The sequence below is a fragment of the Ranitomeya imitator genome, chromosome 4 (assembly GCF_032444005.1).
Source record: "Ranitomeya imitator isolate aRanImi1 chromosome 4, aRanImi1.pri, whole genome shotgun sequence".
NCBI classification, from domain to species: Eukaryota; Metazoa; Chordata; class Amphibia; order Anura; family Dendrobatidae; genus Ranitomeya; species Ranitomeya imitator.
This window is the reverse complement of record NC_091285.1, coordinates 19768381-19796167: the sequence shown is the minus strand read 5'-3', so window position 1 is coordinate 19796167 and position 27787 is coordinate 19768381. Positions and strand designations below refer to the sequence as shown.

The 27787-nt window shown below is 44.2% G+C and overlaps 2 protein-coding genes across 3 annotated transcripts; one reads left to right on the top strand and one right to left on the bottom strand.

Moving 5' to 3' along the window:
- Positions 1–3: 3 nt before the first annotated feature.
- LOC138675210 (uncharacterized) lies at positions 4–18081 on the bottom strand. Its single transcript, XM_069763249.1, has 12 exons — positions 18017–18081; positions 16006–16267; positions 14816–15142; positions 14591–14688; positions 13888–14053; positions 13564–13792; positions 10064–10536; positions 9854–9935; positions 7977–8143; positions 7192–7352; positions 2369–2618; positions 4–1243 (listed from the first exon to the last, which is right to left on the bottom strand). Exons 2-12 carry the CDS (start codon positions 16204–16206, stop codon positions 1019–1021), a joined length of 2379 nt encoding a protein of 792 aa, XP_069619350.1. The 5' UTR covers positions 16207–16267; positions 18017–18081; the 3' UTR covers positions 4–1018.
- Positions 18082–18461: 380 nt separating this feature from the next.
- Positions 18462–23626, top strand: NDUFB2 (NADH:ubiquinone oxidoreductase subunit B2). Of its 2 annotated transcripts, none has more exons than XM_069763252.1 (4): positions 18462–18619; positions 20447–20591; positions 21850–21935; positions 23562–23626. In XM_069763252.1, the coding sequence occupies exons 1-3, from the start codon at positions 18531–18533 to the stop codon at positions 21922–21924; spliced, it is 309 nt and encodes a 102-aa protein (XP_069619353.1). In that variant the 5' UTR covers positions 18462–18530; the 3' UTR covers positions 21925–21935; positions 23562–23626. The 2 variants fall into 2 exon arrangements, with proteins under 2 accessions (XP_069619353.1, XP_069619354.1); XM_069763253.1 differs by lacking the exon at positions 23562–23626 and adding an exon at positions 23359–23422.
- Positions 23627–27787: the final 4161 nt, after the last annotated feature.

The window sequence follows — 27787 nt, the reverse complement described above, 5'->3', positions numbered from 1 at the left end:
GACCACCCAAAAAAATACTGATATGGATGTCTAATGAGGAGGTGTAATGCGTGGACGCTACTAAAAGCCTACAGGACTCGTGAAAACAGCGGGACTGTGTTATAGTCTTCGTGGTGCCCCCGGAAATAATGCAGAAGATCATTTAAGTTGATCCTAATCTGTAAAGGAGTTGTCCATAATGCGAAAATCTAGAAACTGCTATTACCACTCAACCCCTATTACTTCAATTCTGCAAAACCCGACTGGACAAGAAAGGAGTCATTTTTGTTTCAAGAAAAGCAGAACCTTTTCTTCAAATTTTAGACAATCCCTTTAAAGAGGACCTGTCACTTGCCATAAACATGTTGGTTTTTTTCACCTGGTGTGAATGCCGCTGTTCTCTCGAATCCGGCGATGTTTTTCTTTTCTACCTGCGCCTCTCCGTTCCTGAGATATGACCCTCTCTTGCCTACATATAAATCTACCGGTATTTTTTTAGCCAAATGGGCGCAATATTAAAAAATTCAAAAATTAAAAACCACACCCACTTGGATAAAAATCTATGCAGGGAAGAAGAGGCAATATCTCAGGAACGGAGAGGCGCAGGAAGAAATGAAAAACATCGCCGAATTCAGGAGAAAGGCGGCATTTACCCCAAGTAAAAATTACACCTTTACGGAAAATAACAGGTCCTATTATTAAGGCTTCCCATGTTATCACACTAAGGACACTCTCTGCTCATCGTGTGAATGGCTGTCAGTAGCATTTTGTGTATTTATTATTATGCTAGTGCCATCATATTCCGCAGCGCTTTAAAGACATCATCATCACTCACAATCTAGATTCCCAATCAGTATGTCTTTAAAGTGTCGGAGGAAACCAGAGAACCCGGAGGGAACCCACAGAACCACAGGGAGAACATACAAAATCCTTGTAGATGTTGTCCTTAGATTTGAACCCAGGACCCCAGTGCTGCAAATCAACAGTGCTAACCACTGAGCCACTTTGTTTCCCTTTAACAAAACACAAGCAGATCTTGTCAAAGAACCATGGCTGATCGAAGCGCCTGCAGATTCTGCTCCTTGAGACGTTGCTGTAAATCCTTGTCCCTCTGGGACTCCCGCTCAGTCAGCTGGTAGAATTCCTCCAGTCTCTTGGAGACTCTGCTCTTGGATCCTTCTTGCCTTTGTTGGTGTCTTCTCCGGTCCTGGAGAGCAGCCTCTTGTTGTCTTTGTCGTGTAATCATCTGGCTGTGGAGCAGCTCCTATGAGATTGGGAAAACAGAATTTTTAAGCAATGAAATTACATGAATTATGAATAATGCAGAAGAAATTACAAAATCTTAGTAACATCTACTATATAATCGTCTAATTCTGCCTGTTTGTCTGTAATGGAAATTTCGCATCGCTGATTGGTTGCGCCAGCTGCCCGTGACCAATCAGCGACAGGACAAGTTCTGTCAGTCACAGTGCCACATAGTTCAGTCACGTTTACTGAACAAGTTCTGTCAGTCACAGTGCCACGTAGTTCAGTCACGTTTACTGAACAAGTTCTGTCAGTCACTGTGCCACATAGTTCAGTCACGTTTACTGAACAAGTTCTGTCAGTCACAGTGCCACGTAGTTCAGTTACGTTTACTGAACAAGTTCTGTCAGTCACTGTGCCACATAGTTCAGTCACGTTTACTGAACAAGTTCTGTCAGTCACAGTGCCACGTAGTTCAGTTACGTTTACTGAACAAGTTCTGTCAGTCACAGTGCCACGTAGTTCAGTTACGTTTACTGAACAAGTTCTGTCAGTCACTGTGCCACATAGTTCAGTTACGTTTACTGAACAAGTTCTGTCACAGTGCCACGTAGTTCAGTTACATTTACTGAACAAGTTCTGTCAGTCACTGTGCCACGTAGTTCAGTCACGTTTACTGAACAAGTTTTGTCAGTCACAGTGCCACGTAGTTCAGTCACGTTTACTGAACAAGTTCTGTCAGTCACTGTGCCACGTAGTTCAGTCACGTTTACTGAATAAGTTCTGTCAGTCACAGTGCCACATAGTTCAGTCACGTTTACTGAACAAGTTCTGTCAGTCACAGTGCCACGTAGTTCAGTTACATTTACTGAACACGTTTTGTCAGTCACAGTGCCACGTAGTTCAGTCACGTTTACTGAACAAGTTCTGTCACAGTGCCACGTAGTTCAGTTACATTTACTGAACAAGTTCATATATTTTACCAGGAAAATCCTGTGTATTCATTGCATTATTCTTAAATCTTCATAAACTACATACATATTCTAAAACACCCGATGCGTTAAAATCAGGCCACCACCTAGTATTAGATAATTGCCTATCTAATGACAAATAATTCCACACTCGTAATATATACTGTTCTCACCTTATACTTCTCATCTTTCTCCTGCTGTTTATGGATCGTCTCCAGATCTAGATTCTCTCTCTGCTGCCGAAGGTCCCTCCAGAACTGGACTTTCTTATCCTCCCTCTTCCACTCCTTTCTCACGTCTTCATCTTTCTTGCGGCTCCTCTCTTCAGCTGTTGCTCTGCGGCATTCTGCTTGCTGAACCTCCAATCCCTCCTGGTCTTGTCTCTTCTCCAAGTCAAACAAGATTCTTTGCTGTGAACGAATCCTGAAATAATAATGTGACCGATTACCTTGCACATAGGAGCAGTATTATAGTAGTTATATTCTTGCACATAGGGGGCAGTATTATAGTAGTTATATTCTTGTACATAGGAGCAGTATTATAGTAGTTATATTCTTGTACATAGGGGGCAGTATTATAGTAGTTATATTCTTGTACATAGGGGGCAGTATTATAGTAGTTATATTCTTGTACATAGGGGGCAGTATTATAGTAGTTATATTCTTGTACATAGGGGGCAGTATTATAGTAGTTATATTCTTGTACATAGGAGCAGTATTATAGTAGTTATATTCTTGTACATAGGAGCAGTATTATAGTAGTTATATTCTTGTACATAGGGGGCAGTATTATAGTAGTTATATTCTTGTACATAGGGAGCAGTATTATAGTAATTATATTCTTGTACATAGAGGCAGTATTATAGTAGTTATATACCTGTACATAGGGGCAGTATTATAGTAGTTACATTCTTGTACATAGGAGCAGTATTATAGTAGTTACATTCTTGTACATAGGAGCAGTATTATAGTAGTTATATTCTTGTACATAGGGGGCAGTATTATAGTAGTTATATTCTTGTACATAGGGGGCAGTATTATAGTAGTTATATTCTTATACATAGGGGGCAGTATTATAGTAGTTATATTCTTGTACATAGGGGGCAGTATTATAGTAGTTATATTCTTGTACATAGGAGCAGTATTATAGTAGATATATTCTTGTACATAGGAGCAGTATTATAGTAGTTATATTCTTGTACATAGGGGGCAGTATTATAGTAGTTATATTCTTGTACATAGGGAGCAGTATTATAGTAATTATATTCTTGTACATAGAGGCAGTATTATAGTAGTTATATTCTTGTACATAGAGGCAGTATTATAGTAGTTATATTCTTGTACATAGGGGGCAGTATTATAGTAGTTATATTCTTGTACATAGGGAGCAGTATTATAGTAATTATATTCTTGTACATAGGGGCAGTATTATAGTAGTTACATTCTTGTACATAGGAGCAGTATTATAGTAGTTATATACCTGTACATAGGGGCAGTATTATAGTAGTTACATTCTTGTACATAGGAGCAGTATTATAGTAGTTACATTCTTGTACATAGGAGCAGTATTATAGTAGTTATATTCTTGTACATAGGGGCAGTATTATAGTAGTTACATTCTTGTACATAGGAGCAGTATTATAGTAGTTACAGTTAGGGCCAGAAATATTTGGACAGTGACACAATTTTCGCGAGTTGGGCTCTGCATGCCACCACACTGGATTTGAAATGAAACCTCTACAACAGAATTCAAGTGCAGATTGTAACGTTGAATTTGAAGGGTTGAACAAAAATATCTGATAGAAAATGTAGGAATTGTACACATTTCTTTACAAACACTCCACATTTTAGGAGGTCAAAAGTAATTGGACAAATAAACATAACCCAAACAAAATATTTTTATTTTCAATATTTTGTTGCAAATCCTTTGGAGGCAATCACTGCCTTAAGTCTGGAACCCATGGACATCACCAAACGCTGGGTTTCCTCCTTCTTAATGCTTTGCCAGGCCTTTACAGCCGCAGCCTTCAGGTCTTGCTTGTTTGTGGGTCTTTCCGTCTTAAGTCTGGATTTGAGCAAGTGAAATGCATGCTCAATTGGGTTTAGATCTGGAGATTGACTTGGCCATTGCAGAATGTTCCACTTTTTGGCACTCATGAACTCCTGGGTAGCTTTGGCTGTATGCTTGGGGTCATTGTCCATCTGTACTATGAAGCGCCGTCCAATCAACTTTGCAGCATTTGGCTGAATCTGGGCTGAAAGTATATCCCGGTACACTTCAGAATTCATCCGGCTACTCTTGTCTGCTCTTATGTCATCAATAAACACAAGTGACCCAGTGCCATTGAAAGCCATGCATGCCCATGCCATCACGTTGCCTCCACCATGTTTTACAGAGGATGTGGTGTGCCTTGGATCATGTGCCGTTCCCTTTCTTCTCCAAACTTTTTTCTTCCCATCATTCTGGTACAGGTTGATCTTTGTCTCATCTGTCCATAGAATACTTTTCCAGAACTGAGCTGGCTTCTTGAGGTGTTTTTCTGTCTATTTTTGGTATTGATGAATGGTTTGCATCTAGATGTGAACCCTTTGTATTTACTGTCATGGAGTCTTCTCTTTACTGTTGACTTAGAGACAGATACACCTACTTCACTGAGAGTGTTCTGGACTTCAGTTGATGTTGTGAACGGGTTCTTCTTCACCAAATTAAGTATGCGGCGATCATCCACCACTGTTGTCATCCGTGGACGCCCAGGCCTTTTTGAGTTCCCAAGCTCACCAGTCAATTCCTTTTTTCTCAGAATGTACCCAACTGTTGATTTTGCTACTCCAAGCATGTCTGCTATCTCTCTGATGGATTTTTTCTTTTTTTTTCAGCCTCAGGATGTTCTGCTTCACCTCAATTGAGAGTTCCTTTGACCGCATGTTGTCTGCTCACAGCAACAGCTTCCAAATGCAAAACCACACACCTGGAATCCACCCCTGACCTTTTAACTACTTCATTGATTACAGGTTAACGAGGGAGACGCCTTCAGAGTTAATTGCAGCCCTTAGAGTCCATTGTCCAATTACTTTTGGTCCCTTGAAAAAGAGGACGCTATGCATTACAGAGCTATGATTCCTAAACCCTTTCTCCGATTTGGATGTGGAAACTATCATATTGCAGCTGGGAGTGTGCACTTTCAGCCCATATTATATATATAATTGTATTTCTGAACATGTTTTTGTAAACAGCTAAAATAACAAAACTTGTGTCACTGTCCAAATATTTCTGGCCCTAACTGTATATTCTTGTACATAGAGGCAGTATTATAGTAGTTATATTCTTGTACATAGGAGAGTATTATAGTAGTTATATTCTTGTATATAGGGGGCAGTATTATAGTAGTTATATTCTTCTACATAGGAGCAGTATTATAGTAGTTATATTCTTGTACATAGGGGCAGTATTATAGTAGTTATATTCTTGTACATAGGGGCAGTATTATAGTAGTTATATTCTTGTACATAGGGGGCAGTATTATAGTAGTTATATTCTTGTACATAGGGGCAGTATTATAGTAGTTACATTCTTGTACATAGGAGCAGTATTATAGTAGTTATATTCTTGTACATAGGAGAGTATTATAGTAGTTATATTCTTGTACATAGGGGGCAGTATTATAGTAGTTATATTCTTGTACATAGGGGGCAGTATTATAGTAGTTATATTCTTGTACATAGGAGCCGTATTATAGTAGTTATATTCTTGTACAAAGGGGGCAGTATTATAGTAGTTATATTCTTGTACAAAGGGGGCAGTATTATAGTAGTTATATTCTTGTTCATAGAGGCAGTATTATAGTAGTTATATTCTTGTATATGGGGCAGTATTATAGTAGTTATTTTCTTGTACATAGGGAGCATTATTATAGTAGTTATATTCTTGTACATGGGGCAGTATTATAGTAGATATATTCTTGTACATAGGAGCAGTATTATAGTAGTTATATTCTTGTACATCGGGGCAGTATTATGGTAGTTATATTCTTGTACATTGAGGGCAGTATTCTAGTTGTTGCATTCTTGTATATAGAGGCAGTATTACAGTAGTTATATTTTTGTACATAAGGGAAGTATTATAGTATATTCTTGTACATAGGGGCAGTATTATAGTTGTTGTATTCTTGTATATAGGGGCAGTATTATAGTAGTTATATTCTTGTACATAGGGGGCAGTATTATAGTAGTTATATTCTTGTACATAGGGGCAGTATTATGGCAGTTATATTCTTGTACATAGGGCAGTATTATAGTAGTTATATTCTTGTACATAGAGGGCAGTATTATAGTTGTTGTATTCTTGTACATAGGAGCATTGTTATAGTAGTTATATTCTTGTACATAGAGGGCAGTATTATAGTTGTTGTATTCTTGTATATAGGGGGCAGTATTATAGTAGTATAGTGGTTATATTTTTCTACATAGGGGGCAGTATTATAGTAGGTATATTCTTGTACATCGGGGCAGTATTATGGTAGTTATATTCTTGTATATAGAGGCAATATTACAGTAGTTATATTATTGTACATAAGGGCAGCATTATAGTATATTCTTGTACATAGGGGCAGTATTGTAGTTGTTGTATTCTTGTACATAGGGGCAGTATTATAGTAGTTATATTCTTGTACATAGGGGCAGTATTATAGTAGTTATATTCTTATCCACAGGGGCAGTATTATAGTAGTTATATTCTTGTACATATGGGGCAGTATTATAGTAGTTATATTTTGTACATAGAGGCAGTATTATAGTAGTTATATTCTTGTACATAGAGGGCAGTATTATTAGTTGTATTCTTGTATATAGGGGGCAGTATTATAGTAGTTATATTCTTGTACATAGAGGGCACTATTATAGGAGTTATATTTTCATATATATAAGCATATTATAGCAATTTGAGAATCCATAACATTGAGAGAGTTGCTATTAATAATCACGGATGTACAACTCTATACCGTCTGTTATCCTGAAGCATCAGTTCTCTCTGTTCCAGTTCCCGCATCCTCTCTTCCCTCTTCCTCTGTCTTTCCTCCACTCGCGTCCTCTGTAGTTCTGCTGTCTCCTCTTCCTTTTGTTCTCTCAGTTCCTGATTGTTCCTGACTTTAGCTTCATAATTCTAGAGAGATAAAACATATACAGTGTTGAGATTTAAATGTGTGGGATGAACCCCAACCTAAAGCTCAACCCCATATCTCTCACGTGACAATAAGTCTTATCCAAAAGGGGGAAAGAATGCTTAGATTTGTATTGTTTGGCCTAGGATTTAGAGGGGTTGTCCACTACTTTTACATTGAAGGCTTATCCTTGGGAAACGTCATCAATGTCTGATTGGTTCGACACCCGGTGCCCCGATCAGCTGTTCCCGGTGTTGGCGGCAGCTGGAACTGCTCAGTCACAGAGCTGCACAGCGCAGCTACGTCAGCTCTATAGTGGCCGCTGCGGGGTATTGATCATCCACCCCCCTTTTAAATTAATAGGGGATGGATGTGCAGTACCCGGCCGTGGCCACTATTCCATTGTTGGAGCTGTGCTGTGCAGCACAACGTTCAGCAGAATGAAGGGTTTATGATGACAGCATCTGACTACAGACGGTTTGTTTGTAGTCTGTAACCGTGACGACACATACAGCTGTATAGAGAAGAACATGGCTGTAAATGAAGGCGATGGAGAAAAAAAGATGATGACGGTACCCATGTTTATCGTCCTATAGGTCTTCGGTAAACCTGTCACCTTAACTTACTAGTTTTAGAGGGGTAGAACGTGGTCTCCGATCAAGAATCACAGACTCCATAGTCCTGCGATCCTCTTTCATTGCTCTTTCAATGCGCATCAAAGTTTTCTGGAGATGAGTCACGTTGCCGAGTTTTGACGATGAGGGTTTAAGTGATGAACCCATTATACCCACGTCTATGAGATAAAATAAAAAGAAAAACAAAACAAAAAGCCCTTTATATAATTGATATTTCATATTTAGGGTACTATTATATCATAAAAAGGATTCCCTTATTCAGTGCCTCCATGACGTACCCTGGAGGACCCAGCACGTCCAAGCATTAGATGGACAACCCACTGATTTCAATAAGCACCGTGTAATGCTTCATTTCCCCACTGGTGGTGCTGCAGTAAAACTGAACACTGGCTTTTGATTTCCTCCACAGACGATCACCAGCGATCTTAGGCCAGATCAACTTATTTTAAGAGAACCATATTGAGTGAAATGCAGAGAACTCATTTTTAACCTTTAAACCCAAGCAATTTTGACCTTGAGAACGTAAATAATAATAGTCTTTATTTTTATATTTCTTATTCAGCAGCGCTTTACATAAATAATATTTTTATTTTTCTATCATTCGTTCCGGTGGTCAGTGCCCAATCAATCACTTACTAACTGCTGCTTAGGAAGAGACCTCATTAATGCCCCCGTACACATGGCCAACTGGTTTAGCCGACAGTCTGATGTGTGTGGTATCGCCAGCTGACTGATTATTTGGAGAGATGTCGATCAGACATGACTGATTTCGGATTGTTCTATCTGAGGTAAGGTACCAGCCGTTGTGTCACTCGGTGGCTTTCTCATAGAGAACACAGGAGTTCTCAGATGAAAGAGCACTCCTGTGTATGAGAGAGTCAACTGAGATGGTCGTCAACCAAATAATCGGCTCAAGCATTGTTCATCCAACAGCCATCTAATGTGAATTTGCCAGCTGTGAAGACACGTGTGGGGGTCAGTGGATGCACTCGTCCGATACTGCATGGACCAGGACACATCCCACTGGTACCACCAAATATGGAGACATGAGGGTCAGTGGGTGCTCTCCTCCATTGGCCCGGCTGTCTTAAGAAAGATCGAAAAGACCAGGGCTCCTCCCACTTTCCCATGGGCAGAATACTACTCCGACAACACTGAGTGAGAGGGTAACACAGTGTGACAATACTTTATTAAACTACCAACAGACAATAACATATACAACATCCCAGCAAAATACCCACATTTGTGGTTCAGGTCATCATTCTCATGTCAGGGGAGAGGTGGGATGACTTTAACTCTCATCATGTGAGCATTTAATCAATCTGCATAGTTCGTCCTTCTCTGTTTTGCAAGTCAACAAACTACTTGGACTTATACAATGGGTAATCAACATATTAGCAAACATCTTTTTTATAGTGCCCTATGTCCCTGTCTTGCAAAAATAGCAGACAATAACCCGTAGGAGCTGATATAAGATGTAAACAGCAGCCATTCATCAATTCATAAACAACAAAAATTTAAACAATAGTCTATGATTCTTGACCTACCGAAAGAAAAACACATCAATTTTCGAGTCAACATTCAGACTCATGAATAATAGCCTATGTCTCTTGGCCTACTGAAAACAGACGTCTGGATGCTGTGTCGTCACACCAGCTTTAGTCCTTTTGCTTTTCAAACGGGAAATGTCCTAGTGGTCACCTCCAAACCAATCTAATCTTTTTGACGTTTCTCACCCCAAACAGTTAAAATCAGACAAACTTTCCAATTTTTGGTATCTAATAGGTATGGGGACCTTCCAACAGATGATGTCGGGTAAAGTAGGATTTGACCAGTTAGAATTCAGATGGTGTACATTTTATAGTTACCTTCTCTTCTATTATAAGACGTTTCCAGAGGGTCGATGAGGTTTTCCGTTTGAGTGTCTCTACTATGGATGAGAGGTTCCTTCTGAAACAAAAAGAATCACCTAAGAAGAAGTGTCAGCCGCCTTCCGTCTGCAAGAATTCCTCGATTCCTAAAAACACCAATGTGATAAACAGTACGGGACTTCTGGTCAACTGACAGCCTAAACATACATGTCTACTTATCTGGTGGAATCCCTGGTACCGTACATTCTTCCTCTGGAGTTTGGGTTTTTCCTTGTCAGGTTCTTCATTTTTGGGGGGAGCTTTGTCCTTTTGGGTAGATTTTTCTTTAGTTGCCGTGATCCGGTTAATGTGGTTCAGTGAATTCCTGAGAGCCACCCATAACTCCTCGGGAACATGACACTTTTGACAAACACCAGTATCGGGACCACAATAGTGACAAGTATGAGACCCAGAGCCAACAAATTTCTCTTCTGCCTGAGACACTTGGTGATAATCACTAGTGCCCATAAAGGGGAAACTGGTGCAAGTCTCTATCAGCTTCTTTCGAGTTTCTGGAGGAATATAGAGCTCCAAGGTGATGCGGTCACCTAAAGTCTGAGGGATCCATATGGCCAGGCCAGGAGGAACTTGCTTAGTCTTTCCATTCCAGAAAGTCACCAGGACCCCAGTGCTGTCAAAAGCTAACAAAGAATGTATATCAACACAAGGTAAATTAACTTCACCAGCAGAATAGTGAGTGCAGCTCTGGAGTATAATACAGGATGTAACTCAGGATCAGTAATGTAATGTATGTACACAGTGACTGCATCAGCAGAATAGTGAGTGCAGCTCTGGGGCATAATACAAGATGTAACTCAGGATCAGTAATGTAATGTATGTACACAGTGACTGCACCAGCAGAATAGTGAGTGCAGCTCTGGTGTATAATACAGGATGTAACTCAGGATCAGTAATGTAATGTATGTACACAGTGACTGCACCAGCAGAATAGTGAGTGCAGCTCTGGAGTATAATACAGGATGTAACTTCAGGGTCAGTAATGTAATGTATTTACACAGTAACTGCACCAGCAGAATAGTGAGTGCAGCTCTGGGGTATAATACAGGATGTAACTCAGGATCAGTAATGTAATGTATGTACACAGTAACTGCACCAGCAGAATAGTGAGTGCAGCTCTGGGGTATAATACAGGATGTAACTCAGGATCAGTAATGTAATGTATGTACACAGTGACTGCACCAGTAGAATAGTGAGCTCAGCTCTGGAGTATAATACAGGAGGTAACTCAGGATCAGTAATGTAATGTATGTACACAGTGACTGCACCAGCAGAATAGTGAGCTCAGCTCTGGAGTATAATACAGGAGGTAACTCAGGATCAGTAATGTAATGTATGTACACAGTGACTGCATCAGCAGAAGAGTGAGTGCAGCTCTGGAGTATAATACAGGAGGTAACTCAGGATTAGTAATGTAATGTATGTACACAGTAACTGCACCAGCAGAATAGTGAGTGCAGCTCTGGAGAATAATACAGGATGTAACTCAGGATTAGTAATGTAATGTATGTACACAGTGACTGCACCAGCAGAATAGTGAGTGCAGCTCTGGGGTATAATACAGGATGTAACTCAGGATCAGTAATGTAATGTATGTACACAGTAACTGTACCAGCAGAATAGTGAGTGCAGCTCTGGGGTATAATACAGGATGTAACTCAGGATCAGTAATGTAATGTATGTACACAGTGACTGCACCAGCAGAATAGTGAGTGCAGCTCTGGAGTATAATACAGGATATAACTCAGGATCAGTAATGTAATGTATGTACACAGTGACTGCACCAGCAGAATAGTGAGTGCAGCTCTGGAGTATAATACAGGATGTAACTCATGATCAGTAATGTAATGTATGTACACAGTGACTGCATCAGCAGAATAGTGAGTGCAGCTCTGGAGTATAATACAGGATGTAACTCAGGATCAGTAATGTAATGTATGTACACAGTGACTGCACCAGCAGAATAGTGAGTGCAGCTCTGGGGTATAATACAGGAGGTAACTCAGGATCAGTAATGTAATGTATGTACACAGTGACTGCATCAGCAGAATAGTGAGTGCAGCTCTGGAGAATAATACAGGATGTAACTCAGGATTAGTAATGTAATGTATGTACACAGTGACTGCACCAGCAGAATAGTGAGTGCAGCTCTGGGGTATAATACAGGATGTAACTCAGGATCAGTAATGTAATGTATGTACACAGTAACTGTACCAGCAGAATAGTGAGTGCAGCTCTGGGGTATAATACAGGATGTAACTCAGGATCAGTAATGTAATGTATGTACACAGTGACTGCACCAGCAGAATAGTGAGTGCAGCTCTGGAGTATAATACAGGATATAACTCAGGATCAGTAATGTAATGTATGTACACAGTGACTGCACCAGCAGAATAGTGAGTGCAGCTCTGGAGTATAATACAGGATGTAACTCAGGATCAGTAATGTAATGTATGTACACAGTGACTGCATCAGCAGAATAGTGAGTGCAGCTCTGGAGTATAATACAGGATGTAACTCAGGATCAGTAATGTAATGTATGTACACAGTGACTGCACCAGCAGAATAGTGAGTGCAGCTCTGGGGTATAATACAGGAGGTAACTCAGGATCAGTAATGTAATGTATGTACACAGTGACTGCATCAGCAGAATAGTGAGTGCAGCTCTGGAGTATAATACAGGATGTAACTCAGGATCAGTAATGTAATGTATGTACACAGTGACTGCATCAGCAGAATAGTGAGTGCAGCTCTGGAGTATAATACAGGATGTAACTCAGGATCAGTAATGTAATGTATGTACACAGTGACTGCACCAGCAGAATAGTGAGTGCAGCTTTGGAGTATAATACAGGAGGTAACTCATGATCAGTAATGTAATGTATGTACACAGTGACTGCATCAGCAGAATAGTGAGTGCAGCTCTGGAGTATAATACAGGATGTAACTCAGGATCAGTAATGTAATGTATGTACACAGTGACTGCACCAGCAGAATAGTGAGTGCAGCTTTGGAGTATAATACAGGAGGTAACTCAGGATCAGTACAAAATAACAAAAAACAAGTATTACCATCATAAACATTAGGGATCTGATTCATCATTGCATTTCCGCCCTTTTTTGGCATGAATACCTCTAAATTAGTGACTTTTTGATTTGCAACAAATTCATCAAACAATCTCTGCTTTCTTTCAAGTTGTCTCTGTGGTTTAGTTAGTTTCCCGATTTTTACATCAATGTGGCTCTTCCATATGATTTAGACAGATTCATGAAATGCGACTTTTTTTAAAAGTCGCAAAAACATGGTACAACTTTACTACGGTTCCTCCTGGGTAGATTTTATGTACGCCAGTTATTTTAGCGATATTTTTCGATACATGTGTCTTTTTCCACTAAGTCGATGCAAAACCAGATAAAGACAGACAAAAAAGCCAATTTTGACCTTTGAGTAAAATTCTTGAAGGGCACTATTTTGATAAATTTGGTGCAAAAAAGACGACGAAAATCACACGTACGAAAACAAAAGTGTGATACGCAAATGAGATGTTCTAGATGTTTAAACAGGTATTCAAAGGTGAAAATTTCATTTGAATGAATATTGAAGACTAAAGTACTTTGTTTTTAGATCGATACTCTCCCACACATTCATACCTAATCCACGCGCTCGGGTTTCTTTTCCTTGCAGAACAGTACCAGGTCCATAGTTCTCCATTTTAGCATCTGCTGGTGCTAGGACATGGTCTCCTGGAGATAGGGGTCTCCACCTCGCATCTTCATAGTGGATGATGTCACAAACTGGTGTCTCCTGCATGCGGAACTGACTTTTACCCTTTAAGGAGCGACATTTCTCAAACTCCACAAGGAATCGGTCACTGAAGCCCTGAAGTCGTGATTAAGCGAGACACAATCGTTGACTTAGTAGACAATCCAATGGAGATTGGGACTTCAGAGATGTAAGGCGTTGCTGATACTCACCTCCACCTCTCGGGCAATGTGCCCCATGTAATAAAGTCCATCAGCGTCCCTGCGGGCCAATACCCTGGCCCCTCTAAACAAACTCAATACCTCCGGTGCTAATTGCACAGGGCTTACGGGAGATGGAAGTTCTTTGGGATGGACACAGCAGTTGATTGGTTCCAACCTGAGAAACATTAAATCAAGGGGAAATATCTGACCCAAACCCAACGTAAGTTCCTTCATTTTTTGGTATTATGGTGCTAGATGATAGGATTGCATTGATGTACACATGTTACTATCATTGGTGAATTTAGACCTTTTCTACCTCAGCTTAACATGCAGATCCCATTTCTCGGCCTGCCGTTAAGAAATAACTTTAGGGTAGTACAGTAAATAGAGAGGGAGGAGGGGGATGCGGCTGCAGCTTCTCGCTATAAGACAGCATGCTGTGAGAGGGAGTGAGGAGCAGATGTAGAGGGACAGACATCTATGTATTACATACAGCACTCAACATGTACAAAAGCATGGAAGGAAAGGTACTACAGTTTTAGAGGTCAAGGGCTCAAAATGGCCAAATGTAGGATTTCGGAAATTATAGGCAAAGATGTCGCTCATCTCTATTCACTGCTGCTACTCCTTAAGATATGTCATAAAATGCATATAAATCTAGAATATTACATGGATATAAACAGGGTGTAAATGTCATGGGAGTGATACTTACTGAGGTTCAGAGGAAACGACTGTTGAGAAAGTGCAGGAAGATGAAGATGATGATGATGGGCAATAATGACGAGGTCTCTGATGACCATTAATTCTGGTCTGAAAACAAGGGATTTATATATTTTATAATGGAGATTATAAAAGGTCTGTCAGCTCTCCCATGTGGTGTAGCATATAGAAGATCTATCAGATCCCCAGGTCACAGTGGCCATTCTTTATTACCTACCATATAGGAAGATCTCAGAGGCTTCAGATTAATTGTCCGGAAGGCTCCTTCTCTCGTCCAGTCATTCGGCTCCTCTCGCAGGTACACCACATTTACAGAGCAGGGGTTCTCATCTCTGGCCAGAAAGTTGTAGATGTTCTGCAGAACTCGGGGTGGTAGGGTGTCCATCACAAGGTACACCATCTCACATGATGGGTCCTCGAAAGCTGCAGCCAAAGCTTCAGAAGGGTCAGCACCAGAATCACAGGTAAGAGTCCGGATCCATGAAACAGCCTGATTGGCGGTATCTGGGGTCCACGTCACCATGCGATCACACCACTTATGGATCTAGCAGAAAGTAGTTTAGATTCGTTACCAAACTTACCCAAGCCAAGAATCCCCCATTTGAATGGAGCTGTAGTGAGCATATGCGGCCACCACGTCTGTAGACCCTGAATGGTGTGGTGGTCGCACATGCTCATTATTACTTCTTACACAAGGTTCTCTCGATCCTTGGTGGGGGATCCTAGTGGTCTGTCACCCAGAAATCACACAATTGTCAACCCCTTTAACATTTTCAGAAGCTGTACATATGGGCATTTCTGATCATCCAATGGATCTGATCAAGAATAAAGATGACTAAGAGGTTGTCCAGGACATCCATATTGTCACCCTAACCTTGGGATGGTTCATCAATATTAGATAGGTGGGAGTCTGACACCTGTCATCCCCACTAATCAGCTTAGGGTGTGGGGTGCCGGACCACCACCGATTTGGTATTGATGACCTATTCAAAGAATAGAGCATTGATATCACAAGACAATCAATTTAAAGGGGTTATTCCCAAGTTTCAAAGTTATGTATAACTTCCCGATCACTGGGGACTACTGGACCAACCACTGATCCTGAGAACCGAGACTCTTGAGAATGGATTGGTGGTTGACCATGCACTTTCCTGATCAATTCCTTCTTAATGGAATCACTGGAGATAGCCAAAGGACTTTTCTGGTCGTCGGGCACTCCCATTAAGTATGGATGTGGCGGAGGTGCACATGTCTAATCACGGCTCCTTTCACCTAGTTCTCAGCATCGGTGGGGTTTGAACCCCCAGCGATCTGGAGGTTATCCCTTGGGATAGGGAATAACTTCCCAACCTGAGGATATCATTTTAAGTATTTTTTTTTTTATCATGGAAGGACATGTTCTCGTACCTCCTCGGAGAAGTAGATGACATTGAATGATGACGCTCTCCAGCCGGTGACCAAGTTGTAGAGTGCCTTGGAGACATAATCCTTCAGAAGATTCAATTTCACGGGGTCTCCATCCAATGTGCCCACCGCGAATGTCACAGCTCCAGTGAGGTTCTCAGGACACCGGGAGCAGAAGCAGCTGGGATGGTGGAGACTGGACATGTCTCGTGTGTGTCTTCTGATGTGAGCACATAAGATCACATCACATAATCCAAACCGGTCTCTAAGAGAGTGAGGAAAACAGCAACGTACAAACAAGCCGTCTCTCGTCTTCCTAGAGATACGCAGCACTTAGTGAGAGGAGCAATGCTCCCATCCGTGTTGTTATTTGGATGCAGTCTCCTGGATACACGACACAGGATAAGCAAGTCTGCACAAGTCACAGGTGGGACTGCAAGACCTGTAGGCAGCCATCTCAGCTACCTACTGGAAGACACAACCTCCTGGTTAGTCACCTGTGTTTGGTGGCTAACTACTAACCAGGATAAGGAGTACCGGACCTGTGGTCAACCATCTCAGCTTCCTACTGGAAGACATAACCTCCTGGTTAGTCACCTATGTTTGGTGGCTAACTACTAACCAGGATAAGGACTACCAGACCTGTGGTCAACCATCTCAGCTTCCTACTGGAAGACATAACCTCCTGGTTAGCCACTTGTGTTTAGTGGTTATCCAAGATCAGGACAACCGGACCTGTGGTCAACCATCTCAGCTACCTACTAGAAGACACAACCTCCTGGTTAGTCACCTGTGTTTGGAGGCTAACTACTAACCAGGATAAGGACTACCAGACCTGACGGCAACCATCTCAGCTTCCTACTAGAAGAACTAACCTCCTGGTTATTCACCTATGTTTGGTGGCTTAACAGGATAAAGACTACCAGACCTGACGGCAACCATCTCAGCTTCCTACTAGAAGAACTAACCTCCTGGTTATTCACCTATGTTTGGTGGCTTAACAGGATAAAGACTACCAGACCTGACGGCAACCATCTCAGCTACCTACTAGAAGAACTGACCTCCTGGTTATTCACCTATGTTTGGTGGCTAACTACTAAACAGGATAAGGACTACCGGACCTGTGGTCAACCATCTCAGCTTCCTACTGGAAGACATAACTTCCTGGATAGCCACTTGTGTTTAGTGGTTATCCAAGATCAGGACTACCGGACCTGTGGTCAACCATCTCAGCTTCCTACTGGAAGACATAACCTCCTGGTTAGCCACTTGTGTTTAGTGGTTATCCAAGATCAGGACTACCGGACCTGTGGTCAACCATCTCAGCTACCTACTGGAAGACACAACCTCCTGGTTAGTCACCTATGTTTGGTGGCTAACTACTAACCAGGATAAGGACTACCAGACCTGATGGCAACCATCTCAGCTACCTACTAGAAGAACTGACCTCCTGGTTATTCACCTATGTTTGGTGGCTTACCAGGATAAAGACTACCTGACCTGATGGCAACCATCTCAGCTACCTACTAGAAGAACTGACCCACTGGATAGTCATCTGTGTTGGATCCTCCGACTGAATGGTCTCCTACACTTTTCTAGGACACAGTGCATCAGGCCGGGGGGCTGCAACCCATGGCGGCCATGTTGATCGATAGCCTACCAGTGTTAAGTTCAACCTCCTATGAAGACCCATCTCCCGTGAGGTTCAGAACCGATTCCGGGGGAAGGGGGGTCCGAGGAGTTATGCGACAACCCGCGAGAGACGCGACAATCCGGATAACGTAAAAGTACCAAAATGATCGGTTCATCCATAAAACACACGGACCCGTCTGGTCCTGCGGAGGGCGACGCTCCTGGGCGTCATATTTATCATAGAGCTTAAAGTGACCCCTTTCTCTATTAAATCCCTCATGTCATATAACACACTGGGCAGCCAAAACTAGACCCCAAGAACCCTGAGACCCCAATACACAGCGCCCCGCATATTACACCCGTATGCAGCAGTCACACTCACCTGCTCAGATCTCGGACCGCCGGGCGCCAGGACCCCGGACATACGGTATGTGTACGACGCTCTGTTTACACAGACACCATGACAACGGGATATACCATTCTTATTTACAGGGGAGCACTACAGTCTAAAAAGCACGGTGTTCTATTCAATTTCGGAGCAGAATCCTTACATAAAATCCATAATATAAATCTACTAATCAGCCAGCACTAAGATTTCCTGTCATGAGATCAATACTTGTATCAATATCGGTTATTTTTGTTCTAGTGTTATAACGCGCGTTGAGTGGTTAAAACTGAATTAAAACGCAATTATCCGGGCAGGGAAACTGTAGGTATAAAGAGGGATCATCGGAGAGCGATATTAGAACGAAGTAAATTATAAATGCCCCCCTTTTTTGGTAATGGTCGCGTCCGGGAAATGCGGGATTCTCGCGAGATTTCGTTAATTCCTGCAGCCAATCAGCGGCGGCGGCGCAGTCCTGCCGGAAGGTGACATTGCTGCTGCTCGCGGTGTCATGGCGTCGCTGGTGCGGCTCGGGGGAGCGCTGAGAGCCGGGAGCCGCCTCTTCTGCGGGGCCGTGAGGAGGAGAACCGGGGTCCGCAAGTGAGTGAGGCCGCGGGGGGCAGAGGACGAGGGGGGAGGACGCTCAAAAAGGGCTGGCGCCGGGAATTCTGGGTAATAATCTTTATTTTTTATATAATCTTTATTTTTATATAGCGCTAACATATTCCGCAGCGCTTTACAGTTTGCACACATTATCATCACTGTCCCCAATGGGGCTCACAATCTAGAATCCCTATCAGTATGTCTTTGGGTAATGGAGGATTTAAAGGGGGTTTCCATGAATTTTCAGGTCACGTTTAATCCAACCTTTTCTTACATGTATGATTCTGTGTAAGATCTCCTCTTGCTGTCAGTGACTGGAATCCTCACGATTTCAGCACTTTGGCTGATTTTAGGCCATTTTTCTGCCAGAAATCTTTTTTTGGGCGGGTATTTCTAGGGAAGGCGACGGTTTTTGGACGCACATCACAGCGGGATAATATTTTTCTGACATAGGAGGGTGGGGTAAAACCATAAACGCTCATTTTGGGGATTTACCGTGGACGTCCTTAGTTGCCGTTTTGTGTATACAGCCCCTATGCAGACTTATGCACTTCCATGGTTCCTTCCAGCTGAAACGCAAGCCAAATCAAATGGTGGTCTGTTACCGTGGAGATGTGCATGGGGACTGCATACACAAAACGGTAGCAGGTTTATACTCCAAAGTTAATTTTGTTCTAAGATGCATTTACCTTCACCCCCCTTTTGTCTCCTCCCCCCCCCCCTTTGTCCCCTTCCCCCCCTTTTGTCTCCTTCCCCCCCCTTTTGTCCCCTTCCCCCCCTTTTTGTCCCCTTCCCCCCCCTTTTGTCCCCTTCCCCCTCCCCTTTTGTCCCCTTCCCCCCCCCTTTTGTCCCCTTCCCCCCCCTTTTGTCCCCTTCCCCCCCCCTTTTGTCCCCTTCCCACCCCCTTTTGTCCCCTTCCCCCCCCCTTTTGTCCCCTTCCCACCCCCTTTTGTCCCCTTCCCCCCCCCTTTTGTCCCCTTCCCCCCCTTTTGTCCCCTTCCCCCCCCTTTTGTCCCCTTCCCCTCCCCCCCTTTTGTCCCCTTCCCCCCCTTTTGTCCCCTTCCCCCTCCTTTTGTCCCCTCACCCCCACCCCTTTTGTCCCCTCACCCCCACCCCTTTTGTCCCCTTCCCCCCCTTTTGTCCCCGTCCCCTCCCCCCCTTTTGTCCCCTCACCCCAACCCCTTTTGTCCCCTCACCCCCACCCCTTTTGTCCCCTCACCCCCACCCCTTTTGTCCCCTTCACCCCCACCCCTTTTGTCCCCTTCCCCCCCCTTTTGTCCCCTTCCCCCTCCTTTTGTCCCCTCACCCCCACCCCTTTTGTCCCCTCACCCCCACCCCTTTTGTCCCCTTCCCCCCCTTTTGTCCCCGTCCCCTCCCCCCCTTTTGTCCCCTCACCCCAACCCCTTTTGTCCCCTCACCCCAACCCCTTTTGTCCCCTCACCCCCACCCCTTTTGTCCCCTTCACCCCCACCCCTTTTGTCCCCTCACCCCCCCTTTTGTCCCCTTCCCCCTCCTTTTGTCCCCTCACCCCCACCCCTTTTGTCCCCTTCACCCCCACCCCTTTTGTCCCCTCACCCCCCCCTTTTGTCCCCTTCCCCCCCTTTTGTCCCCTTCCCCTCCCCCCCTTTTGTCCCCTCACCCCCCCCTTTTGTCCCCTTCCCCCTCCTTTTGTCCCCTTCACCCCCACCCCTTTTGTCCCCTTCACCCTTTTTTTTAGCCTCCCCACACCCCCTTTTTACCCTTCTCCTTTTTTCCCTGTTCCTCTTGCCCCTCCTTTTGCGTCCCCCTCTTTTTTTCATGTTTTTTGCTCCTCTTGTCTCCTAGTGCGGGGGGCGAGGTTCACATAGCGCCACGATACAGAGAAATGGTGGAACTGACCAAGTCCCAGAACATTCAGGCCGAGCTGATCGGGGGCTTCATGTGGTTCTGGATTCTCTGGCATTTTTGGCACGACCCCGATGCAGTGCTGGTGAGAGTAATTTGCTGACTTTGGGATGCGTTTTTCTTTCTGTAGAACCTGCTGAGTTTTGGGGAGCCAGTTAATACTAATTAACAAGAGCTACTGGATCTTTAAAAGGGGGTTTATTACCAACAAGGTATTTACAATGACATACATGAGGGAAGTCTAACTAAGGGACAAGGGTACAATTAAAGGGAAGAGGTAATAGGAGAGGGTAGAGGAAACTGGGATGTGGGAAGGAGAAGATACATAACTGATCCTTACATATATATTAAACCAATACACATCCACACCCACGTACAAGCCATGACTCCACCATTGCAAATGTCCAATCGTCTTCTCGCAATGTGAACACTGTCATTGGCTGCAGTAATCATCACCTTCCTGCAGATGGCGTCCTCTTACTTGGGAAGAAAGTTTTTGTGTAGGACAGGTTCAACTCCATTTGGGCTGGCTCCAACATGTCCATTCACAGAACAATGGTTCGTCACCCGAACACCACAGGCATTGTGTATCCATATACATATCCATAGGCCGAAGACAGAATGTCTATCTCATGAGCACTGGCTTATAATGGAAACCCACAGGAGTTGTGTACATGTGTAGATAATGATAGGTCACAAACAGGATGGAGGCTATTGATTCAAGATTTCCACAGTGGACACCTATATCCTCCATTAGGTTGGAGGGCCAATATTCACTCAGTATGTAGATGCACCTCTGCCTTATCACTAAAACAAAGGACATCACACAAAAGAACACAGGCCTGATAGGTTAAAGGTACCAGTACACTTAATGACTTACCAAGGATCACAACCAGCGATACGACCTGGCCGTGATCGTTGGTAAGTCGTAGTGTGGTCACTGGAGAGCTGTCACACAGACGGCTCTCCAGCGACCAACGATGCCGAAGTCCCCGGGTAACCAGGGTAAACATCGGGATACTAAGCGCAGGGCTTATGCCTTGCCATAGAGAGGATTCCAAATTGTGAGCGGGGTGCCGGAGACATAGAGGTACAGGGCTGAGGCCCAGGAGAGGCCGGAGCATGGCACACGCAGGGCACAAACTCCTGCCCCAGTGCAGGGAGGGCAGAGATGATCGAGAATCTACTGGGAGAAGATTTAGAGATTTTTAGGACCAGAAAGACTTGGGGTCTTCAGCGAGTGCTGTAATATGCGACTATTGAGGAGCCTACAGCAGCCTCATCAGACCTAATGATCACACGTGGAGGTCACAAAGTTTCTCTTTATTTTATTTTTTCTATAGGGTCACTTTCCATATCCGGACCCCTCACAGTGGACTGACGAGGAGCTGGGAATACCCCCCGAAGATGAAGAGTGACGCTCTCTCCAGTAAGAGCAAGGCGTGACCTCCTTAGACATCCTGCAGTGGCGGCCCCCTAAGCTGAGGAATACTCTGCACCGAGGGGCGACGCTCTGGGTTACACAACAGCCCCTAAAATCAGTAGGCCGGGGAGTGCAGGAGAGGAGCTGCTCTCTGCCCTGTTTAAAGGGAACCAGTCACTTAATTCATCAAGAATAAAGCCGAGCCGGCAGTATGATTGCGGATATATTATATTCTCTGTTACGGTGATCTCCTGGAGCGGTGCTGGGAACAGCCGGCCAGGGATGGAGCCGGACTAGTCTAGTCTCTGCCTATGGTCCCCGGCCGGATCCTCTAACTACATTCTTTGGATTCATGCTGTCCGAGGTTTGTGCAGCCTGAATCAGCTGACCGCTTCCCTTTAATAGTCTCTATTACATCCATAAGGCTAGGTTCACATTGCGTTAATGGGTTAACGCTAACGGACTGCGTTGCACGGCGAAAATGTCACAATACCGTGCAACGGGTCCGTTAGCGCACCCATTGACAGCAATGTGATTTGTACCTGTAGCGCATCGCTAGCGCATGCCATTTTCGGCACACGCTAGCGATGTGCCGTTCTTTTGTGACGGACCTCGGACGCTGCTTGCAGCGTCCGAGGTCCGTCCCTCGCTAGCGCAGATCGGGGATCTGCGCTAGCGGGGACGGTGAACGCGGCCCCAAAATAAACATTGCGTTAGCGCAATCCGCTAGCGATATGCGCTTATCGGATTGCCCTAACGCAATGTGAACCTAGCCTAAGGCTTATGTAGGTCGCTTTAACCCTCTAATGATCACCCGTTTCGGCCCCAAGTGAATAAGGGACATAGATGGGTTCTCCGCCAGGTTTGACAGCGATCGCAGGAAGGTTCCACCCATGTCGGCTTGTGGTCACGAACAGATTGAAGGATTTCCGTCACAACATTGTTCTTGGGCCTCACGTAGACATCTGTCACCTCGATCCCAGCAAGAACCGTGATGCGCGGTCTGTCTGCAGATCTCCCGACCCGAACTGTCCATCCTCGTATCGGGAGAGCCGCGAACAGTCCACGCACTGAGGGCTGTGCTCAGACAGGAGTCCTAACTGGTATCAGTCCATTGTATAGCCGGGGACGCCGTGTTTTTCCATCCCATAAATCTATTAGATGTCACTATTGGCAACAGTCCAAACGATAGCCAGAGCTCTTATCATCTTAAAATAATTGCTTTATTGATCTAGTGGTATAAAAGGCACAAAAACAGGCAACATGTTTCAGACCTGCGTGGCCAAGGCTCGACAAAGCACCGTGCAGGCCTGACACATGTTGCTTGGGAGCGCAATAGAGATTTCTGCCCTTTTTTAATTGTTTTTTTTTCTACCATGTTTTTGCCTTTTTATATCACTGGATCAATAATATGAATTATTTTTTTTAGAAGATGTGAGTGCCGGCTATCGTTTGGACTGTGGCTATTCCTGGAGTATTTTGTCGTGCACCCGGACAGGTGAGCGGATTGTTTCACAATAGACGTCATTGCTGTCCTCCGCTGCACTGACAATGGGGCGGAGCGGATGTGATATAGGGCAATTCTAGATTTACCTGCCTTTGTATTGTAACGCTTTTTCTTTTCTTTTGCAGAGGTACCGGCTCTTCCCCGTGAGGCGCTCCTCCAGATTCTTGTAAATAAACGTAAATTCTATTTATGGATCTTGTGGTTTTTTTACTTTAAAATTGCCTCAATCGTCATGAGCCATTTAATATCTCGTCTTAACCCCTTCATGACCCAGCCTATTTTGACCTTAATGACCTGGCCGTTTTTTGCAATTCTGACCAGTGTCCCTTTATGAGGTAATAACTCAGGAACGCTTCAACGGATCCTAGCGGTTCTGAGATTGTTTTTTCGTGACATATTGAGCTTCATGTTAGTGGTAAATTTAGGTCAATAAATTATGCGTTTATTTGTGATAAAAACGTAAATTTGGCGAAAATTTTGAAAATTTCACAATTTGAATTTTTATTCTGTTAAACCAGAGAGTTATGTGACACAAAATAGTTAATAAATAACATTTCCCACACGTCTACTTTACATCAACACAATTTTGGAAACAAAATTTTTTTTTGCTAGGAAGTTATAAGGGTTAAAATTTGACCAGCGATTTCTCATTTTTACAACGAAATTTACAAAACCATTTTTTTTAGGGACCACCTCACATTTGAAGTTAGTTTGAGGGGTCTATATGGCTGAAAATACCCAAAAGTGACACCATTCTAAAAACTGCACCCCTCAAGGTGCTCAAAACCACATTCAAGAAGTTTATTAACCCTTCAGGTGCTTCACAGCAGCAGAAGCAACATGGAAGGAAAAAATGAACATTTAACTTTTTAGTCACAAAAATTATCTTTTAGCAACAATTTTTTTATTTTCCCAATGGTAAAAGGAGAAACTGAACCACGAAAGTTGTTGTCCAATTTGTCCTGAGTACGCTGATACCTCATATGTGGGGGTAAACCACTGTTTGGGCGCACGGCAGGGCTTGGAAGGGGAGGAGCGCCATTTGACTTTTTGAATGAAAAATTGGCTCCACTCTTTAGCGGACACCATGTCACGTTTGGAGAGCCCCCGTGTGCCTAAAAATTGGAGCTCCCCCACAAGTGACCCCATTTTGGAAACTAGACACCCCAAGGAACTTGTCTAGATGCATAGTGAGCACTTTGAACCCCCAGGTGCTTCACAAATTGATCCGTAAAAATGAAAAAGTACTTTTTTTTCACAAAAAAAATCTCTTAGCCTCATTTTTTTCATTTTCACATGGGCAATAGGAAAAAATGGATCCTAAAATTTGTTGGGTAAACCACTGTTTGGGCGCACGGCGGGGCTCGGAAGGGAAGGCACGCCATTTGGCTTTTTAAATGGAAAATTAGCTCCAATCATTAGCGGACACCATGTCACGTTTGGAAAGCCCTTGTGTGCCTAAACATTGGAGATCCCCCACAAATGACCCCATTTTGAAAACTAGACCCCCAAAGGAACTAATCTAGATGTGTGGTGAGGACTTTGAACCCCCAAGTGCTTCACAGAAGTTTATAACGCAGAGCCATGAAAATTTAAAAAAAAAATATTTGCTCAAAAATGATCTTTTAGCCTGCAATTTTTTATTTTCCCAAGGGTAACAGGAGAAATTTGACCCCAAAAGTTGTTTTCCAGTTTCTCCTGAGTACAGTGATACCCCATATGTGGGGGTAAACTACTGTTTGGGCACATGCCGGGGCTCAGAAGTGAAGTAGTGACGTTTTGAAATGCAGACTTTGATGGAATGCTCTGCGGGAGTCACGTTGCGTTTGCAGAGCCCTTGATGTGGCTAAACAGTAGAAACCCCCCACAAGTGACCCCATTTTGGAAACTAGACCCCGAAAGGAACTTTTTCCCGTATCCCATGACAGCACACCTGAGAGAGGGATCCGCCCAGTCGGGACAGGAAACCTACCGAAACAAAAGGGCGGTACCTCTCCCTCGCTTCAGTTGGGTTTCCTGTCCTGACGGGAACCCTTGTGCTGAATCACGGCGGTACTTTTTTGTTTTTATTTTTTCGTTGTTAGAAGATCCACTTACCCACTCCCGTCCCGGCACTTGAAGAGCAGGCAGGACGCCTGTATGTCGGCCTTCGGGACGCTGGTAGCGCCGTCCGCAGATCCTTCGGGCTCTTGCGCACGTGCGGGCGTCGGTCCAGCGCAGTCCGGATCTCGAGCCATTCTGCGGCTGCCACGCCGCTCTCTCCCCCTCTGCTGGAGCGACTTCCGGGTGCGCGGCTGGCGTTCAGTGCAGAGCACGCTGGGTATGGGCGTGCCTGCGTGACGTCAGAGAGGTGCGCCGGATCCAAGATGGCGGCGCCCATGGATTGAAACGCCGGTAATTATGTGAGCTCTCCGGCGGTGTTCTGGAGGGGGAGAGGAGCAAGAATTGTTACCGAAAGAGGCGGGGAGCGCTGTGGAACGACCCCTTATTAAGGGGGTGGCTGCAATAGATCGCTGCTCGTTCCCATACAGTTTCCAGAGATGGAGGGTATGGAGCAGCAGCAGCTATTACAGCAGCAGCAGCAGCAAGAGCCCTTATCAGGCGATACATCTGCTCGTCATCATCCTAAGAAGAATAGCCGCTCAAGTGGAAGGAGCAGCAATCATCCTAGTCGGACGTCTCAGGACTCTTCGACATCCAGGAGGAATGTTCCCCGTGCTCCCAGTCCGCCTCGGAATCCGGTACCCTTTATGGTCAGCGGGTGGTGAGTGATCTACGTGAATGTCACCCTGGTGGTAATGGGCTACATTTTCTGTTTACTTGGCAGGCGCCGAGGAAGGCTAGTTCCAAGACAAAGAATAAAGAATGTGCCCTCTGTAATGTCCCATTGGCAGTTCAGTGGCAGAAAAGTCTTTGTATAGATTGTATTCAAAAGACTATCCAGGAAGAAAGCCCTGACTTTGCCTCTAGTCTTAGAGCAATAATCAGAGCCGAAGTACAAGACTCTGTTAAAGCAGCCCTTAAGAAAAAGGGTGGTAAGCACCCTGAACCAGTTTCGGGTTCTGAGGTATCTCCTTCTGATTAGGAAGGTCAGGAGGAACCGTTATCTCCCTGCTCCTCTTCTCCTAAGTCCTCTGGCTCCTCTTCTGATAGTGATGTTGGGGCCGTCCGTGCTTTCTTACTGAGAACACGGACAAGCTAGTAAAAGCCGTTAGAGCTTCAATGGGCCTTAAAGATGAGAAAGCGGCCAAATCCCTGGAGGACATAATGTTTGGGGGTTTAGAGGAAAAGAGAAAACGCACCTTCCCAGTCAATTCCAGAATAAAAGCCCTTATAGAAAAAGAGTGGAGGAAACCAGAAAAATCGGGTAATCTTCCCTCGGCTTCTAAAAGACGTTACCCCTTTGAGGATAAAGATTCTGAGACTTGGGATAAGGTTCCGAAAATCGATGGTGCGGTGGCTAGATCGTCTAAAAAATTATCCCTTCCCTTAGAAGATTCTGGCGTATTAAGGGATCCTTTAGATAAAAAAGCGGATGGGTTCCTAAGACACACCTGGGAAGCAACCGCAGGGGGCTTGAAACCAGCAATCGCAGGAACCTGTGTCTCTCGCTCCCTTATTGTCTGGCTGCAGCAGATAGAGGAGCAACTGAAGTCTAAAGCCCCGAGAGATGAAATTCTACCCAATGTAACTTTGGCTAAAGGTGCAGCTGCCTTCGTAGCGGATTCCTCTGCAGACTCTGTAAGACTGGCAGCTAGGGCTGCAAGTTTATCCAATGCAGCTAGACGTGCTCTCTGGTTGAAGGGATGCCCGGGGGATCTACCTTCAAAAAATAGACTTTGTTCTATACCATGTGACGGCCATTTCCTCTTCGGTCAAAAATTGGAAGACATTTTAGAGAAAGCAGGAGATAGGAAAAAGGGATTCCCTCGTTTTCCTGTGGACTTTAGAAGGCCTTATTTTCGGAGGGGCAAATTTAGTAGAGGCCGCCCCCCGGGAGATAGAAGGAATTGGGACTCCAGAGACAGAAGGGGATCTGGATACATGTTTAAAGGTCCCTCAACATCGGCAAAAAAGCCCTCCCAATGACGCCAGGCCAGAGGTGGGGGGAAGGCTTTCATCTTTTCTCCCAGCCTGGGTAGACATCTCCCCCAGTCATTGGACTCTAAAGGTCATCGAACACGGCCTAAGAATAGATTTTGTTTTTCCACCGCGACAAACTTTTGTTTTAACGCCCCAAAGAAAGACTCCAGAGGAGCAGCTAGCCTTGGAGGCAGAGGTACTGGAGCTCGTATCAAAACGGGTTCTTGTGGAGGTCCCGGGGGAAGAGCAGGGAAAAGGTTTTTACTCT

Excerpts from the sequence above, each read along its gene's own strand:
- LOC138675210 (XM_069763249.1), bottom strand. The coding sequence starts at position 16,206 with ATGTCCAGTCTCCACCATCCCAGCTGCTTCTGCTCCCGGTGTCCTGAG. Across the intron at positions 10,537-13,563 it reads AACCCGAGCGCGTGGATTAG|CTTTTGACAGCACTGGGGTC; the intron begins GTATGAATGTGT and ends ATTCTTTGTTAG. Across the intron at positions 2,619-7,191 it reads ATGCTTCAGGATAACAGACG|GATTCGTTCACAGCAAAGAA; the intron begins GTATAGAGTTGT and ends TTATTATTTCAG.
- NDUFB2 (XM_069763252.1), top strand. The coding sequence starts at position 18,531 with ATGGCGTCGCTGGTGCGGCTCGGGGGAGCGCTGAGAGCCGGGAGCCGC. Across the intron at positions 18,620-20,446 it reads AGGAGAACCGGGGTCCGCAA|TGCGGGGGGCGAGGTTCACA; the intron begins GTGAGTGAGGCC and ends CTTGTCTCCTAG. Across the intron at positions 20,592-21,849 it reads ACGACCCCGATGCAGTGCTG|GGTCACTTTCCATATCCGGA; the intron begins GTGAGAGTAATT and ends TTTTTTCTATAG.